Source organism: Xiphophorus maculatus, chromosome 7, assembly GCF_002775205.1.
Source record: "Xiphophorus maculatus strain JP 163 A chromosome 7, X_maculatus-5.0-male, whole genome shotgun sequence".
NCBI lineage: Eukaryota > Metazoa > Chordata > Actinopteri > Cyprinodontiformes > Poeciliidae > Xiphophorus > Xiphophorus maculatus.
The window spans coordinates 13,512,282-13,531,180 of NC_036449.1; the positions used below are offsets into that span (position 1 = coordinate 13,512,282).

The following is an 18,899-nucleotide window of genomic DNA, read 5'->3' on the forward strand; positions in this document are numbered from 1 at the left end:
TTATTTAATTAAAGATGATCCTGATACATTTAAGTTTTTTTTATTCAATTACATATATTGAATAGTTTACTTAATGGAAAATATTTAATGAAAATTATTCAGTCTAATGAGGGACTTATAAACTAAGTCCCTTACTTATTAAAAAGAGCAGCATCTTAGCCTAAATAATCAATCATCACATGGTTGTAGCATTTCTGAAATCTTCTACATATTTAAAATATTTATGGATAGTTTTAGCATTTTAAGACAGGGTAGGTTAATACAGCTTGTTATCCCTCCACTTTTCATCCAGACGGGATTGCTGTCAGATTTTATTCGAAACATAAATGTTTTCACTTGATTTAAAGCAGATTGATGTCATGTGCTACTTTGCAAAAGCGAAGGAAGCAGTTGTACAAGCTCACCGGTGCCCCCATGTGGCGAGCAAGTATACTGCTTGTGAGAAGACTCCATTGGATTTTCCGAAAGATAAAAAATGATCTGATCTGCACAAGTCTGCGTTTTGGATGGACTGTTGTCTTAACGTTATCCAGAGCCGAACTCAGGAGAAATCAGGTCCTAATCAGAACTTCTTTTGGTTGAACGAATCTCCAGTCCATCTGTCACCAACATCACTATTGACCTATTTTTATCAATTGCTTGATGATATTTTTTTTTAGCTCTGTACATTAATCAACTTGTTTACCAGTGAGCTAAGAATGAATTAAAGTGTTCCTATGTTTTTACTTAAAAATCACATGGCATACTTGAGTTAAATAATCTGAACAAGAGATGAAGTTGTCATACATTTTAAATTATCTAGTCGTTATTTTACGATTTAACTGCTATAGAACAAATTCAACAGAAGTTTCATGAAGCTTTCCTAACCTCTGAAAATAACATGGGATGAAAATAATCAAGATATTTATTGATCTTGTTCTAATAGTACACTGAGGGTACTTTTGGGTCCAGTTATTTTCTTTTTCTATTGCTGATACAGTTTTAAATGGAGTTTACCAGCAGTTAAAGTGAAGTGATGATGTGCAAACAGGTGGAAATTAATAACATCTGATAGTTTACTCAAACTGTTTCCACAGTGGGAAGCCCAACAAGTTAATAGACTCATAGATATAGTATTGCACGCAAAAATAAAAAAAATATAAAAACAAAATGGACAAACGTCATACTAGTAAGGGCAACAACATGAAATACTGCAACATTTTTATGACATTGTTTACTTCACTTGTTAACCAGACGTTAAAAACCTAAATTTAATCAACTAAGAAAAAGAAGACTTACTGGATGATTTAGCTCAGAGACACACTGCAATTGTGAAATTAGCTGTAAAATATGACTGTTATTACTTTCAAGCTGTGATTTTTTTTCTTTAGACAACTTGCATATCTGTGAACCAACAGATGACCTGAAAAAGCTGCAATATTCCCTTCTACCTACTGTGGGTCTTGAGGTTTACAGTGTTTATCATCATTCATCCTTGACAACAAACTGATCACATTGTCTGATGTTAAGATGTTAATCAATGTATATTCTCTTTCCTTATTTTGGATTGCCACCATGCTGACCGCTTGCCAATTCACTTATAATTTCTGTCTATTAAATGCACATCAGCACATTTTAATAAATACAATTTGAAGTGTGTGACTATTTTCTTTCCACCATTGAAGGTTGTTTTTCCTATCTTTTTTTTTCCAAATGTCATGTTTCCATGAACAATATTTTTAACCTGTTTCTTTTTTTGAGCAGATTGTCACAAATCAAAGTTTATGTGAGCAATAAAACATCTAGTTTTTTTTTTTTAAATACATTGATGTAGTTCATCAATTTTAAGCATTAAAGAGAGGTGGCTTTTTTCGAGAAACAAAATTATACTATATTCGGTCCTACTATTGCAGCTGATGATTCAGTCCTTTCTAACGTCTAACAAAATCATCCAAAGACGTCAGTAACACTGAAAGCTGAGTTTTATTGTAATTGTAATCAACCAAAGGAGGCACGAGTAGAGTAATAACTATCAGAAAACTATTTACTCAAAATTTGCTGAATTTATTTTGTAATTAAGCTTATTTACAGCATGATAAAATTGTGTGATTTTCATCAGGACTATTCAGATCTCTTTTTTTCAAACAAACGCAGCCAAGGCCATTTCTTTCAGGCATGTTCTTTAGTTCTGTTGAACATATTTTTCTCCCTTTCAACTTTAGAAAAGCTTTTTTTTAAAAAAGAAATCGCTTTTAGATGCCTGATTCAAATCGTCAGTTCAAATGAATCTGAAGAACTTGACTGCGTACTGGGAAAGTTATTGATTTTGATTCATGGAACCAGCGACACATGTAAAAGTTGCAGGACACCTGCCCTCCAGGATTGGAGCTACAAACCCTGGACTCAAGGGAGGATGAATACAAATGCATGTCAGATTTATCAGATCTGTATCTGTTAAAAAGTTGGAGTATATGAATATCTTATAAGACTATAATAATCTTGACTTAAGGCATGCACAATATTGTTTTTCTTTTACTATTCTGTTTGTGCATTCGGGAAGTTAAACTGTCGCTCCTCCTGAGGTCTTGATGTTGCTGCAGGAAGCAGACCTCATTTCCTTGGCCTTTAAACACTCAAGGGACTCCCAGAAGAGAAGATTAAAAAAATAGGACCATTATTTCAAGCATGGCCTCTGTAATCTCTCTCCAGTTTTGAGTGGCTGCAGCAGGTCATGTGCAGAGCCTCTTACCCCAGATAAACAAGCCTGTGAGGATTCCAATCAAGACGAGAAGAGCAACTAGTGCTTCCTTCTGAGAGAGGTAATCGCTGCATAGCGTGGAGCATTGATTATGGATGCTCCAGTACTGATGAGGACTAGTTGAATATAATCACTGCTGGGGTGGTACTTCACAGCCCATTTCTGCATATTCTGACGCATCAATATGTCCATACTTTCTTCGCATTTCTGTAAACACCCTCCCATTTTGTTACAGATCAAATGGACAACTGCAGCCCCGGAAGGCTCATCAATACAGGCATTCATCGTCAGGGGAAGACATTAAACACAAGCTGATGACGGCAGGTGATGGATAGTGAATACATCAGCACTAAACCAAGCTAAAACAGCTTCCTGTCTCCTATCTGTCCTCTCCTCCTCTGCTGTTTGGCTCGTGGACTCGTGATATCGATTGCTAAAACACTGTACCAGGTCGGCAAAGAGGGGGAAAGCTGCCGGGTGGGAGCCGTGTTGTCTCGTAATGGGGTATGCTCAGATCACCGGCCCAGCCCAGGCTGAAGTGCTTGTTATGGAGGTAAACACGGTGATATCTGGAAGCACAATGATGCTTCTTAGGCTTCCACGGTTATTCGTAAACATTGTTTTCATGAGATTTGTACTACCTGAGAGGAACAAATATTTAAATTAGCTGATTCCCTGCTATCATTCCAGCTTTTAAGCTTAGTTCATAAATCTTTAATAGGGCTTAGGTTGTGGCCATTCCAGAAGCTTAATGTTTTATTCCTTCTGAAACCAATACTGATGTGTTTGGGATTTTTGTGCTGTTTGAGCATTAAAAAGTTTCAGTCATACATCCGCTGCACTGAGATGAAGATGAATGATCATTAGATAGTCTTCGGTCTTAATAATGGCTATTTTTACAATTTTGTACAACTTTCATAAGTGCACAAATATGTTCCAAACATGCATTTTTCATTGTGGCGAAAAAGCTCAATCTTTGTGACATCTACCTATAAAACTTCTCTAGCTTGGCGATGTGGTTTGCTTGGTTTGTAAGTGACTTCAGAAGTCTTGATTTAGGAGCAGCCATGTTTTTTATGGTCCTCTTTGCTCATCTTGATGGTAAACCATCAAGATGAGCTGAATCAAGATGAGTTTACCATCATCTTGATGGTAAATCATCAAGATGAACAGTTCCACAGAGGGACTGTGGAAAGTCCCTCTGCTGTTCCAGCAGTTTCCACTTCACTGCAAGCTCCAGCCATGGTGGTTCATATGATGTTCCTGAACAGCCGTATCAATCTCATGTCATAGGAGTTGAAAGTTTGTGTCAAATGAGTTAAACTTTGTCGCAATCAGTTAGTTGTTCCAGCTGAGCTAATAATCCTAATACACATAAACTTTGGTTTTAGAATAAAAGAAAGTGAGCTAAAATTAAACTTTTGGAATAATCCTCATCTCAACAATACGAAAAAATTTAGCTCTACCATTTTTATCCAGACAGAACAATTCCAAGATCTGGCTGATGGCTGTGAAAAGTGTGTGATTTCTCTACAACTTGCAATCAGCTGTGGGAGGTCTATGCAATTGTTAGCGGTGGATATATGTTTGTATGTTTTCTAACCATCTGGGTCAAAAATGCTTAATTCTGAATTTAGAAATTCAACAAAGTTCCAAAAGCATGCAGGAAGAACTTTTGAATTTTACTTATTGTTTACTTGATAGGAACAGAGACAAAAAACACAGATAAAAATGATCTGATGTGTGTGTATGGTCCATAGGTAATTTGCAACACTTGTCCCTAAATGCATCATGATCATGCTATTTTCTTTTTGAAATAGATAATGTTATGATTAACTGCATTTTGTGCTGCACTATGTAGGAAAATATTGTACTTTTTTTCTGAATATACAAGATCCTTCTTTTAACAATGAAGCACAAACATTTGGAATATATTATATTGTTTTTGTACAAGAGATTAAATGTAGTGACTTGAAGTAAGTACAGTTAAGTGATGCGTAGTGAGATGGTTTTGTTTGCATCATTATTTCTACAGTGTGCACAAAGACAGTGGGTGTAATGTGATATGTGTTCTTGCAGGCTGCTGAATGGAAATTGATGCCCAGTAGGTAATGGATTTTATACATCTTTCCACCTACAGTTAGGAATATCTCAGCATGCATTAATGCTCCTTGTGGTAATAAACTGGAAAAAAAAAAAGAGCCCCAAAAACTTCTGTGCAACTTATTGAAGTTCAAATGACTGAAATGGCTTTGTGTCAATCATTCTTGGAAAAGGAATGATTGACATTCCTGGAAAAGTTTAGTAACACACAATAAACAGCCTTAAAATAAAGGGAGGGTTTTACTGCAGTAACATAATCACAACAATAAAAATGACTTCAGCTCATCTCATTCCTTTTCAAAAACATGTGTTTGTGAAAACAGTTGAACATACCACATTAATAAAAAAATATATACTTGCCCATGTGTTGAAAAAACACAGTTCTTCTCTGAAAAAAAAGTAAAAACATTCGAAATATTTACCAGTGCATTTTAAGGGACTTACAATTTTATAAAATTGATGATGTCTCAGTCACAAATCGAACAGTGTTATATCACTGCTTTGTATTGCACACACATAGGATTTTGCTAAGTTATTGTAACATTTTGGATTATTATTTTTTATTTGAAGGAAGATTTTTTTTAAAACTGTTTGAAAACGAAAAATATATTTTTAGAAAAAAAAAAATTCTATTAAGGAGTCCCCAAAGCTTAATATGACTAAACTTAATAAACTTTTGCTGATATGTCATCTAAACTGGCTCGATCAATCCTCCTAAAATGCAAAACTGATGTTTATTTAAAACAGTGGTTCCCAAAGTGTGGGGCGCGCCCCCTAGGGGGGGCGCAGTGCAATTGCGCGTGGGTGGGGGAGGGGGTGTGTGGAAGAAAAAAAAAACAGTTACACAAAAGTGTTTCACTGATGGTTGGTTGGATGGTTTGTGGTGTGTTTTGTTGCAACCTGAAGTGTGAAATAAACTTCTGTGGAGTTTGAAAACAAAATATGTGTGTAGGTTTATGTCTGGTTGAAGGATGTGTGTGCCCAGTTGATTTTTTTTTTTCTTTTTTGGGGAGGATTTTATTGTAATCTACAGGGGGGCCCAGGAAATCTTTGGGAACCACTGATTTAAAACATAAAGATCCACGCCAAATGTGGCTTCCTGGTCTAATACGTTAAGTAACAAAGTAAAATCATTCATTATTCATAAACAAACACCATAATAATGCTTCCCGCTTCATTTTGACTGTAATGTCTCTACTTTAATTGCTGAATTGACATCAGTGCTGTGTACCTTTGACCACTGAACGGATGACTGCTCACCCTTAGACGAAAGGCTGCACATTGCCATCGCCTCGACACACAGCCATAACAGCCTTATTTAAAAGCTGTTAAATAACTCACCCTTTAGTCTCATCTTTGACCTGTCAAAGTCCACATGGAGAGATGGAGAGGTGGGAGGGAAGCAGCTTTAAGACGCAGTAACGGCTAATCAGTGACAGGTGAGCTCCCCCTTTGGAATTGGACGTCAAGCAGAGACAAGCTGGTGAGTAATTTTTGAATATTCTCTCATTTTAATTCTAGTTTTTTAATAGCATTACAGCATAAAATATATTTAAGGACCTCTTTAGATTGACAGAAATCTGAGTAAAATTTAAGAGATCAGTAGATCAGGAAATCTGAGATCCTTAGATGTTTGACAAACAATACAGCAACAAGAAAACAAAGTATTACTGATTACTTCAAATCTCCTAATTACATGTCTGCATTTTTAAAAACCATGAAGTGGTTTAACAATCCCTTTAGACTCTTACAATGAGGACAAATCACAACAGAGCTTCCAAGAAATTAAAGGAAATAATTTTGGTAGTAAACGTTTAAAAAAAAACAACAAATATATAAGTATAGATTTCTATACTATAGGGTGAATGATTTTCTTCTTACGGGGTAAACTGGCAGAGAGTAGGTGTTCAAGAAAATCTATGTATCATCAGTATAATCTAACTTCATTCTGTTATCTTTGTAAATCTGAAGCACTCAGCCTAAATACAGGAAAAACAACTGAGATTCATCCTTTTCGCTTTGCTGACAAAGGTGTACAAGTAATGAACCATTTTCTCAATAAAGAACCTCACATCTTTTTGTATTTTTCCTCTGAAGTCAGTGTGTTTCACATGTCAGATGCATCAACAAAAGTACACATCCCTTTATGGCCCAGCTTTAATAACAAGCGATCGAAGGAATTAAAGGGATCATCCTTATTGTGCATTCAAAGTCCATGTGGTTTTTTATGACATACGGTCAGCTGTGTCATCTGTTAATAATTACCCAGCTCTGCTGAATGATAATGGAAGATTAACTTCTCATCTGAAATCATCAGCACTTCTATGTTTTTTTTTATTTCCATGTGGTTTATTAAAAGGTTTATGCACAATGTGTAACATAGGTTACGAGAAGAGGGGAGGGAAGGATTTTAAATTGTGCTGCAGGTACTCCTTAAATGTAACACTATTTCAGAAGTTGTGTTTTTTGCATTTTTTGTCATAATATCAAGCTCACTACATGCACCTGTTCCATTTGGGCAAACCACTTGTGTTATCTCCAGAATATATTGTGTTTTGCAATAGTTTGTGTGACTTCTTCATTGTTTCCAATGTTTCATCCAATTTAGCATATTTCTGCAACAAGAAAGAGAGAAAAAAAAACCCCACAAAAATCTTAACAGAAATACTTACATAATCTTGGTAAATTCACAAAAGAAAAAATACAAATTGTCATTTGGACACTTCTACTACATTCTCAGCATATTTTGTTTTGCAATATTTTGTGTTCTATTCATTTTTCCATGGTTCCCACTAATCAGCTATTTATTATATTTTTGCAAAAAGAAAAAGAAGAACTTTGCAAAAAAAAACTGTCTGCGTTGTTTTGGTAGATGCTCAAAAGGAAAATTGGAAATTTTCCATAATCCTGACAAACATTTCTCAGCATATATTTCCCCTGTGATTTCACTTTCTTTATCCAGCTAATTATACATGTCAAATGTCATCACAATCTAATACAATGCAAGATTTAGATTATCTCCGTTTCACTGCATACGAGTTATTAGATAAGAATAATAATTAGATTGTGATTCTTTTACTCCATTATGAGACATGACCACCTATAAGCCGAGGGTGATTTCTCTGACCAAGACTCCGGGTCAAACATTTGGCTTCTATCTGAGAGTGGAGCAAAATGAGGAAGGTCATCTGATCCGCTGCCTGGAAATGGGAGGCCCAGCTGAACTGGCTGGCATGAAAGACGGAGACCGCATCCTTCGGGTCAATGGAACATTTGTTGATGGGCTGTCCCACTCAGAGGTGAGCAGGCCTTCAGAGGCACTGCTGTGCATTAATCAAATCAATAATGAGTCCGACTCATTTTCTGTTTTGTTTTTTTTCTGAACTTCTCCGTTTTCCTTTTTACAGGTGGTGGAGCTGGTGAGGAACGGCGGGGCATCCGTCACATTCCACATCCTGGATGAATCATCTTACAAGCAAGCAAAAGCTTTGGAGGTCAACCTTTCTGATCCCCAACTCACACCAGTGGCCAATGGAGCGACCCAAGAGCCTCCAAAACTCAAACTGTGCTACTTGGTCAAGTCTAAAATGGGATTTGGGTTTTCTCTTCGCTCAGCAAGAGGTAAGATATGGAACTGCATTTATAGCACCAAAGGTTATATGGTGTGAAAATCCTCATAATATGATATTATTATTCAGTGCTACAGTATAGTTTTATAGACTGAACATTTAGAAGAGAAAAATCCAGCATTTAATTTGAATACATGTGTTCATTCATGTGAGGATGTTTGTGTTTCTTTCTAAATCACCTGTGCCACACACATTTATGCCACTAACAATTCCTGGAAATTAAATCTCACTGAAGCATTTTTTTTGTCTTTATATATACTTTCTGAGTTGATCTGAGTTTCTGTAAACTTTAAATTAGTAATCCATAATTAGACATAATGTGACAATAAAACCATTTTAACTGGCCACTAGGCAGGGTGAAAGTTTATACTGGCATCACACACATTTCACAGCAGAGAAGGTAGGGAACTGCAACAAAAAGATGACCAGGTCTCCATAACAACCAGTTTCTTATCCAAAACCCTTAGGAAGTTATTCAAGGTAACTCTCAGAGACACAAGGAGACTTTAGATTAAACGATTTAATGTTTTATACTGAGTTAATATTGTCTAATTAAGGTTGTATGTTCTAAAATGTTCTGCTTACGTCTGCAAGAGGAGATCAATTTATATTAAGGTTATTTCACATCTTTATCAGGGTTCCTAATAAGTAACATGCAAAATACATAAAAGTCTCCCAAAACCTACTTTCTCTGACAGTTATTTTCTAGATCTGATCAACTATAAAATCATCTTCACTCTGGGTAGTAACACGACAGTTAATAGTCTCTTGGTTTCTGTGAGAACAACATTTATCGCAGGATGGAAAGTCTTGGAGGTCTCTTAAAGGAGAGGAACTTGTTATAAACTTTATGAGTACAAAGCCATTGAGTGTAAGAACAAGACGAGTTAATTTTATCATCATTTGTGACAGGAACATCGTTGAATTAGTATTTCAAGGTTCATTAAGATTTTGCAGAGGTTTCACTGCAGAGCTGATGGAGCTTTATGTTACCCAGCAACAGAGCTAGATGGACTCTGCTAGGTTAAAACTAAGTACCTTTACATGAAACTGGAAATTCCAATAGCACCTCCTAGTTTTCAGTTTCAGGTAGATTATTTCTTTATTATTATTACATCTAATTGTAAAAGGTAAAACTTGATTAGCCTGCCCTAGAGAGATGAGTAAAACATGTGCTAGAGAAGACAACCTTGGATTTGGTGTGACTACATCTACTGGGTGGTTGTTTTCTAATTTGTATAGTTCTATAGATTTTCAATTTTGTTCAGACACAATAATTAAAAAAAATACATAAAAATATGTATGATTGCAGACATTTAAAATACTTCTGTCTTTTCTGATGTACTTTTACAATGTCACCAAATGGCTTTTTACATCTGAAACAGAAGCTCCGCTGTTTCCTCAAGCAAATAAGAAATGCTTTTCATGTGATTTCATCTATGCTTCAATCTATTTTGTTTGTTTTACCAGACGAACGAGGATTGTTCATGACTCAGGTGGAGTCAGGCAAAATAGCCTACAATGCTGGAGTCAGAAACGAAGATCGTCTGCTGGAGGTTAACGGGGAGAACGTAGAAAACTACACCCATGACGAAGTGGTGGAAAAGATCAAACTGGGAGGGAAAAGCATCATGCTCCTGCTTGTTGACAAGGAAACGGACAGTTTCTATCGCAACAAAAAAAACAAGATAGGATCATGGTTGGCAACAGTAAAGTTTCTCCCACTGCAACCGCGCTTCATCAATATGATCAAAGGGTCTGATGGATATGGATTCCTGCTCAGACAGGAACCAGGCCAAGAAGGCAAGGCCAAAAAATATCCCTGTACGTTTCACTGCAGAGAAGGGGTTGTGGTTTAACAACATGCTCCATGATTTCTTGCAGGACACTTCATAAGGGAAGTAGACAAAGGCAGTCCTGCAGAAAAAGCCGGCCTGAGGGAAATGGACAGAGTTGTTGCTGTCAATGGAACCAATGTGGACAACTGCAGCCATGAACAGGTAGTGGACTTGATCAGGCTATGTCTCAACACATGCTCCTATCTTGTGGTGGACAAAGACACGGACCAAATGTACAAGCAGGTGAGAAACAGACTCACTTCTAGTCTTTCTAGTTCTGCTTACAACGTGGACAACATGCTAATATTATCATGTTTCATATCTCACAGGGTAAGGTGTCTCCTATGCTTTTCTGGGAGGAGATGAAAGATTCCAACTCCCCACCCAGTTACACTGAAGCTTTGAGCTTACCTGCTCCTGCCAAAACATCCATGCCTGTAAGAGACAGAACGGAGGAAGCGAGACCCAAATTGTGCAAAATGGAGAAGACCTCTGACGGCTTTGGCTTTCACCTGAATGGCATTGAAGGGATGCTTGGCCAGTACATCACAGAGGTAAGATCAACAAGAACAACCACCGTCTGAGGAATTCTGCTCCACAAGAACCTGGTAAAAGTCACCTATTTTCAGGTGGTGAAAGGCGGTGCAGCAGACAGGGCTGGTCTGGAGAACGATGACATTGTGATAGAGGTGAACGGTAACAATGTGGAGCAGAGCACCCATGCTGAGGTGGTGAACATAATCCGCAGAAGTGGGAACACTCTGGAGATGCTGGTGGCTAGACAGGATGTCTACAAACAGCTCAAAGCCACAGGTGTGAAGACCACACCCCTTCTCCTTGGGGAATCATCCAAGGGGAAAACTCGCACTGCAGAGGCTCCAGAACCAAACAGGAAAGAACAACAGCAGGAGGAAGCCAGGCCTGAAACCCCACCTCAACAGGAGAGACAGAGGGTGAGTGGTGCTATTTGCCGTCTCTGGTAATATTTTAAACCAGCATGGTTTTAAATGTGACTGTTCCTATCCATAGTTAAGTTCATGAATAGAATATCCTGGGATATTTTGTGCAAATTATCACAGTATCAAATCAATGAATGATTAACTACTAATTGTGAACAATTAGAGTATAATTTCAACTAATATGTCCCCTGACATTCTAAAAATATTTTAGAATCTAAATAATCCTACGGTAAATATATATGATTAACAAGACGGTCGAGATTAGAGTTATACTGCTGATTGTTTCATAACATTTTGCTGCTTAATAACCCTCATCCCCGGAAAATACAATGGAAAAACAGCACATGGGCGTTCTGCTGCAGGTTAAGAGGTTAAAGTTCTCCAGAAAGTTATTGATGTCATTTGAACTTTTCACATTTTGTTACAAGCGCATATTTCAATGTACTTCATCAGGATTGAATGCAACACACTGACACAAAGTAGAAAATGGCTGAAGAGAAAGGTCAATGAGATTAATTTATTTATTCATGTTATTTAAAGGTATCAAAGTAAAGCGGCATGAAAAAATTCTTGCACTAACCTCTAACGTCCTGTATAATTTTTCTTCCATTTTGTAATTGTGTCACTTTGTGTTGGTTCATCACTGACAATCGAAATATAAAACATTGAAGTTTGTGGTTATAATGTGGCAAGAGGGCTATGAACATCTTTGAGCACATTGCAATAAATGTAGATATTACCCTTCCCCAAAAGATGAATGCCTTTGTCATTAAATAACATAAACAAAGACTGCACAACTTGGGTCACATTTTTTGGCTGGTGTAAGAATGGCAATGAAAGCTGCAAAAAGTATTTGATGATGCAATACCAAAAAACTGTTCTGTAAAAGTGTATCTGAATAAAGCTACAACTGAGAAATGTTTCAGTTGATAGAGAAAACTATTTCAAGTTTCACTCAATCCAATTACCTGCTTATGGCTTTCAGTCGGGTTCAGCTGAAATATGACAAACAAAAATGTTATCTTACTTTCTGTTCTTACTTTTAGACGCCCTCTGTGTCATCATCTTCGTCTGAAGACGGCATCGATGAGAGGCTCTGAAAGGATGCCCGCAGGAACAAATCCTAGATGTGGCCGAATCTGAAGAGTTTTTTTTTAAAGCTCTCTGAGCTTCACACATTCCGGTGAAACACAGTAAGAGAGATGACAACAACAACTAAAAAATAATAATTAAACCAGAACTGAGAAACCACCCACAAAAACTGATTCATAGCAGAATAGCTGTTCCTGGAACTTACAGCAGAAAAACATTTGGTGCCTTTAAGAAAAACTTCAGTGCTCTCCACATTCACTGAAACCTCAAGGAGGTGATTAACCAAAAGAATAAATACAACTTTAACTTTCATATATGTACTATATTCATTCTCATAACACAGACAATGGCTGCAAGAAGATGGCTACTAACCTAAACAAGTCCACATCTACAGTCAAAGCTTAAAATAGATGGAGCTGTGACAAACAAAGCTTGAAGAGACCAAATGTTCTTTTACCATTACACCCAGAAAGTTTAAAAAAAAAAAGTCTCCATAAACATCAGGGTAAGAGAACCAAAGCAAAGCTTTAGATTTGTAATTATCTACTGAAATAAGATAACACAAATTTTACACATTTTTACCAGAAGTGCCAATAAATGCTGAGGGTGCTGTATTGTTTTGATCAAAACTTGTATTGTTATATAGTCTCTTTTACAAACCTGAGATAATCGTTGTCAACATAATTTAAATCAGCTACATATGCAGTAAACATGTATTTTCTTTCCTTTATTTAATGTTTGACATAAAAGTTCACATTTCTAACATAAAATAAAAAAAAATCAACACATTCCATCTGAGTTAAGGCTGACTTTTTGAGTGCCTGCTTTCTTCCAAAATTTAATAACATATCTGTACATTAAAACAAAAACAAAAAATCACAGTGGGAAAACCCGCAGTGAAACAAGAAATGCGTGTTGTTTCAACCAGTGTGTTAAAAGATAAAAAGAATTAACCAAAAGTATACAAAATTAACACCAAGGAAAGAACCCTATTTTTTCATTTGAATGATTTTCTGTAAATACTCTGCTTTCATGAGAGTCCAGTTGCAAAGTTCCTTCAGCATGTGCTCCAATAGTCACCCTAAGAAATGTTTCTTTTTTCCTGATTCAGGAGTAAATGCCTCAAAAATGATTTCTGAGTTCTGACTGCAGAATAAATACAGAACTGCAGAATAAAATTCATCCCACGCATCAGTGAAGGCTAAACACCCCACAGGTGTTCAGAGGGCCATGTGTTTTTCTGGTGCCTGCTTGTGGGCGAGGTAAAGGAAAAGGATGCTGGACAGAGCGCTGACCAAGAAGATGACGTCAAACCAGCGGTGGTAGAAGTTGAACTGGAGCTCTCCCAGAACCTCTGTCACGATGGAGCGGTACTCCAGTGGCATGCTCATGCGCATCAGCAGCACAGATGAAACAAAATACATCCCCTGATAGATTGAGATAAAAATAAAAAAATGGATTCAAACTTAACTCAAGGCTGCAGGAAGTACTCGACTATGTAGAAACACACACTCACCATGATCTGAGCGAGGACAAGCACGATGACATTGGAAGATTTGCTGCTTGATATTGCGTAGAAGAACTAAAATAAAATGAAGGTGACAATATTCAGAAGATGGAAACTGAAAAAAAGACTTTTCAAGAAAGAAAATGTGCATATGTGTTAAATACTTGGTTTAAAAATATTTGGCGTTAGGTGTAATTGTATAATCTTTGCCACATGTTAAAACTTGATAAACTGCAGGTTAGAGGCTTAAGTCTGAATTTAAGTGCACATTTTAACCAATGGGCCATCATTACCTTTGTAAGTGTGATAAGCAAACCTCGTATGGAAGTGACAATTATTATTCCAACCAGGATGAAAGAAATATGCTGGGACCAAAATTTCACCTAGAACACAGAAAAGAGGAGAGAACATAGAATGAAAGAGAAAAACTTTGGCATATGTGTTAAATACTTATGCCAAAGGTTAAGTAAACTCCAAAGTTTCCGATTGCTCGAAAACTTTGGAGTTTTCGATTGCTCCCTTTGAACGTGAACCTCTTGGACTATGTTTAACAACTGCGTTTATGTGAACACACTGAACATGAATAGCACATGGTTAACTGCAGAGAGAACAAGGCAGAGAATTATCTTTACAAGCTGTTATTACTTGGAGTCATAAACATATTTCTGAAAAGTAAATCATTACATGTATTTGTAAGCTTAAATTCAGGCTTGATGTCAAGATTAAAGAAGCAGTGATGGCAGAGAGGGATGGAATAAATTCATCTAGTGACTTTGAAAGTAACAGTAAAGCTCTCAGAAATAATGAATTCATACACAAGTGTGTTTCTTACATCAAACTGGATGCCCAAGTAGTTCACTGTTATTTCGATACCCCTCGTCACCGGATCCGTCTTTCCAACTCGATCAAACACTATGTTTATGGTTGCCTGTAAATGGAAGAAAGGTTTAAAAGTAAAATCAGTGACAACACACCTTTCCAAAGTAAACATATCAACCAGCAATAAACATATATAACCAGCAGTAAGTGACGTGAATGTTTATGTGAGATATAAAATAAGAATGCAGTGTTCCTACCATGAAGATTTTCCAAACACAATAAATGGAAAAGAAGTAACCAAGAAAGTTGAAGTATTTCCCCTGGAAGGTCTTTGAGTATTCAATTCGCTCCTAAAGAAAAAAAAAAAAAAGACAAATCACTCACCGCATGATTAAAATTAGGTAAACTAGTTATAAATAAATGTACGAGTAAATAAGCTGATGTTCATGCATGTTAAATGTTTACTCCAGGTGAGATTTTGCTGGTTTCCGTCAAAGATAATCATGTGTTTATGTGGCAAGTAACATTAATATGTATTTTTTGTGACAACAGGTGCAAAGAAATCACATCACACCCTCTCACCTTCAAAACGTGTTAATTACAGAAGTGTTGTGCGTGAAAACATTCAAAACGTTGACGACATGACAAACTTGTACAGAGCACATGGTGTTTTATGACACCGTTTTATGTCATAACACGGTGCTATATTTGGTAAGGGCCTGGTGACTGCTATGTGTGTAGCCACGGTTAACGCTGTATTTGAACATGTGTAAACAAATATGATACTAAAGAGGTAAACCAGCCCTTAAGTGCTTTAAAGGTTGGTTGGCCTCAGTTAAAAGCATAGTCATTGCAGGCACTTTTTCCATTAATATACCTAATTCATTTTCCATTGGAAAATAAGGGCAGCTGTACTGATGATTGAGCTAAATAAAAAAAATACAGTGGTGTATACGCCCTTTCCTGATTTCAAACAGGGTAAATTATATAAAAGCAGGACAGCAAGACATTATGAATTACTTAGCCAAGATAATCTGCATGTTCAGCAATCAGTCTCCTATCCAATTAGGAGGTCCATATTCTTTTAAAAACGTTCAACCTACGCGTTGTTTAGTCCTATTTGTTTCTAGTACAAGATGTAAAGATAATACTCGAGCACACATTTGTTTACCTTGGTGGCTTGCAGATCCACCGTCTCCAGGAAGAGTTGTCGACTCAACTCCTCCAAAGCATCAACTTCCTGCTGGATCAAAGACAAATCTACAGTGAGGAAGTCAAGGATCACAGCAGCTAATATTTTTCTGGACAGTTAACAGGAATCTAAAATATAGTAGAAATGCTTGCATCCAAGCGTGAAGGATACTTTCACTGCCTGTTTGTGTAGAGGTGACACTCTTGATCATGCCCCAGAAACCAGTCTGCTTGTTTTGGTCCTCCCCTCGTTGGTACATCTGCCTCCTCGTCATGGCAATTCTTGAGAGGCAAAAGAAACCGTTATTTTACTTTTTGGAGAAAAAAAAAACGGATTGAAGATCAAGAGGTGGGGGTAATCATTAATCCCACCTTTTCTTTTTGCTGACAATCATATCCATGGTCTGGAGTAGCCGCCTCTCCAGAGCAAGAATGTCACTATCTGTTACATTTCTGTGAAAACAACAAAAACTAACTGTGAAGACACACTGCCACCTTCTGCTTGAATACTGCAAAGAAACAGCCCATGGGCCTAACCTGAGGAAATAGGACATATATGTGTATGGACAGTTGACAGCACCAAATCCTGAGAGGAGAGCCATAAGAGTGACTCCGATCACACCAACACGACTGATGAGCTGCTCAATGGACAGAATCCCTGCACAAAATCAATCAGAAAGAGACATTAAACAACAAACAGCTCATAAACTTCACAGATGAATGATGGTGCAGAACCTTGCAAATGGCCTCTTTCACATGTTGCCACAGTACAATGGCAAACCTCACTGTATTATAATGTGATTTTATGTGATAGACCAACACAAGTATCATATAGCTGTGAAATGGGAGGAAAACAATCCATGGTTTTAAAATGCTTTTCTTTTTGTATTGTCTTTTTCCAAAACAAATATTTGAAATGTATGAAGTACAATCTGTGGTTTGTAGAAACATCTCTCCCTGCATGACAGAGGCAAGTCTTTTGTGGTACTTCTGCCAGTTTTGACTGAAATTTTTCCCCAAATTCTTTTTTGAAAATCCTCTATTGGCAGTCAGATTGGATGAAGTGTTTATGAACATAATTTTTCAGGTGTTCAAATGTTTTAATTTAATCTATTCTGTTTCTTTGGCTATATGTATAGAGCAGCTGTTCTTTTGCAAGACGAACCTGCATAGCGAATCTAGGCAAAAAATGTAAATGTAGGTCATATGAAAGCAGTACACTTTCTTTTCTCTACATTACTTGAGGCAAACTCCAGGACATTCAATGGCTTTCTTCTTGACACACTGCTATAAAGATGCTGTTTGTTTAGAAATGTTCTCTACCAAACCTCCAATGCCTTCATAGAAAAGCCGTATTTATACCGACATTACATTACACACAGGTAGACTATTTACTATTTAGCTGGCCTCTAAATGCAATTGGGTTAAGTATAACACCAGATTTCAATTATTATTTCAGAAAAAAAATACAAATTATCTTTTCTCTCCCTTCCATATCTCATGTATGCACTTCTTCATGTTTGTTTATGACATAAACTCCACTGAAGTTCCTTAGAAAATGTGAAAAATCCTAAAAGGATGCGAATACTTTGGCATGACGCTAACACGGCATGAAATGCAACATTTTGATGAAGCCTCGTTTACTCACCATGTTTTGGACTCAAGATTGGGAATGGATCTCCTAACTTCCAGAAGAAATACATGAAGGTAAACCAAACCATACAGGCAAAAAGGAGTTTTTGCCTCTGCACTGATAAGAAAAGTAAATAGTTCACCATGAGAACAGCACCTCCAGATGTTTTTTCCTAAAAGGTTTTTTTTTAATGTCTTGAACTTACATAGTCGTATGTTGCTGACAACAAAGTAACCAATATAAAAAGGCACCACAAAGATTAGAACCAGCAGAATCACATACAGATTCAACTTCCAGTGGAAATACCTGGAACTGGGACAAAACGTGATGATTAACAAATTGTATTTGTTTTAACAAATATGCATGTGAACAGGCCTTTTCCCCAAAAGCAAAATATCACTTACGTGCTGCTTAAGGCCCCAAGGATCTCAAAAATGATAAGCTCGAACATTGTACAGGAAAATGCAAAGGTGACAGAAAAAACCACCTGGACAACATACTGTCGCACCTGAAAACAAAAACACAGTTTGACTGTAAAACATTTACAACTCTGCTAAAGAAGACAAACCTCGAACATCTGTATCTGTTGTGTTTCTTTTTATTAGAATCGATATGTTATGTCGTAAGGAAATACCAGTTGTATTTCAGAGACATAAAATGCTAATGCTGCAAATGGAACAACCCTTACCTCATAATCTTTGAACAGCTGCCGCATAAAGAACAACCAACCAAACCCAAAAAACAGCACCTGAGCAAAATATGCAAAAACGTATTTGATGAGAAGTACAAAGACACAGTAACTTCATATATGAAGTAGTTTTTTAGATCTTATGGACGTCAGTTTCAAACTCAATCTAGATTCATTTTTCTACTTCACATTAATTCAACACGGCCTCATTTCTTAAGAATTGATATATCGCAAGTTGATAAATATGTACAACCACAACATCATAACATGCTTATAATTGAGCTGGTAAAACACTTTTAATATGCACATTATAAAATTTTACTTATGAGAAACCATATAATTAATGTGGGTAATACCGAGCATATTTCATCTTGAAATATATCAGAAGAGCCGGTCCCGTGTCCTAAAAGTCTAAGTTAACTACAGAAAAGTACACTTCTTCCAACCGATTACCTGAGAGGTGAACATGATGACTGAGTCCACCAGAAACGACATGATGATGTGAGTTAAACAACCTCAAACACTTCCAGAAACCCCAGTGCTGCAAAGTGCAGGCCAAGATTAGTTCATTTTAACCCCGAGGACAAAAACACCGTCTTTCTTTAAAGTGAACCGTGTGTTATGTGTCTAACATTTTGACAACACTTGTTTAGCTGTCAAGCTACAGCAGCAAGTCGTCACCAACATACTTCCGTCGCAGGGA

The 18,899-nt window shown here is 36.9% G+C and overlaps 2 protein-coding genes across 3 annotated transcripts; one reads left to right on the forward strand and one right to left on the reverse strand.

Moving 5' to 3' along the window:
* The first annotated feature begins 6,215 nt into the window (after positions 1-6,215).
* pdzk1 (PDZ domain containing 1) lies at positions 6,216-12,862 on the forward strand. Its single transcript, XM_005799306.2, has 8 exons — positions 6,216-6,323; positions 7,931-8,139; positions 8,248-8,461; positions 9,940-10,272; positions 10,354-10,550; positions 10,637-10,861; positions 10,937-11,260; positions 12,313-12,862. The coding sequence occupies exons 2-8, from the start codon at positions 7,933-7,935 to the stop codon at positions 12,364-12,366; spliced, it is 1,554 nt and encodes a 517-aa protein (XP_005799363.1). The 5' UTR covers positions 6,216-6,323; positions 7,931-7,932; the 3' UTR covers positions 12,367-12,862.
* A 393-nt stretch (positions 12,863-13,255) lies between these two features.
* LOC102224404 (Golgi pH regulator) lies at positions 13,256-18,885 on the reverse strand. 2 transcript variants are annotated; one of them, XM_005799307.2, is made up of 14 exons: positions 18,650-18,885; positions 18,197-18,256; positions 17,913-18,016; positions 17,714-17,820; positions 17,524-17,625; positions 16,413-16,533; positions 16,248-16,328; positions 16,048-16,157; positions 15,856-15,944; positions 14,942-15,034; positions 14,698-14,793; positions 14,159-14,248; positions 13,875-13,940; positions 13,256-13,785 (listed from the first exon to the last, which is right to left on the reverse strand). In XM_005799307.2, exons 1-14 carry the CDS (start codon positions 18,689-18,691, stop codon positions 13,579-13,581), a joined length of 1,368 nt encoding a protein of 455 aa, XP_005799364.1. In that variant the 5' UTR covers positions 18,692-18,885; the 3' UTR covers positions 13,256-13,578. The 2 variants fall into 2 exon arrangements, with proteins under 2 accessions (XP_005799364.1, XP_023193118.1); XM_023337350.1 differs by having other exon boundaries at positions 15,856-15,947.
* Between the last annotated feature and the right edge of the window lie 14 nt (positions 18,886-18,899).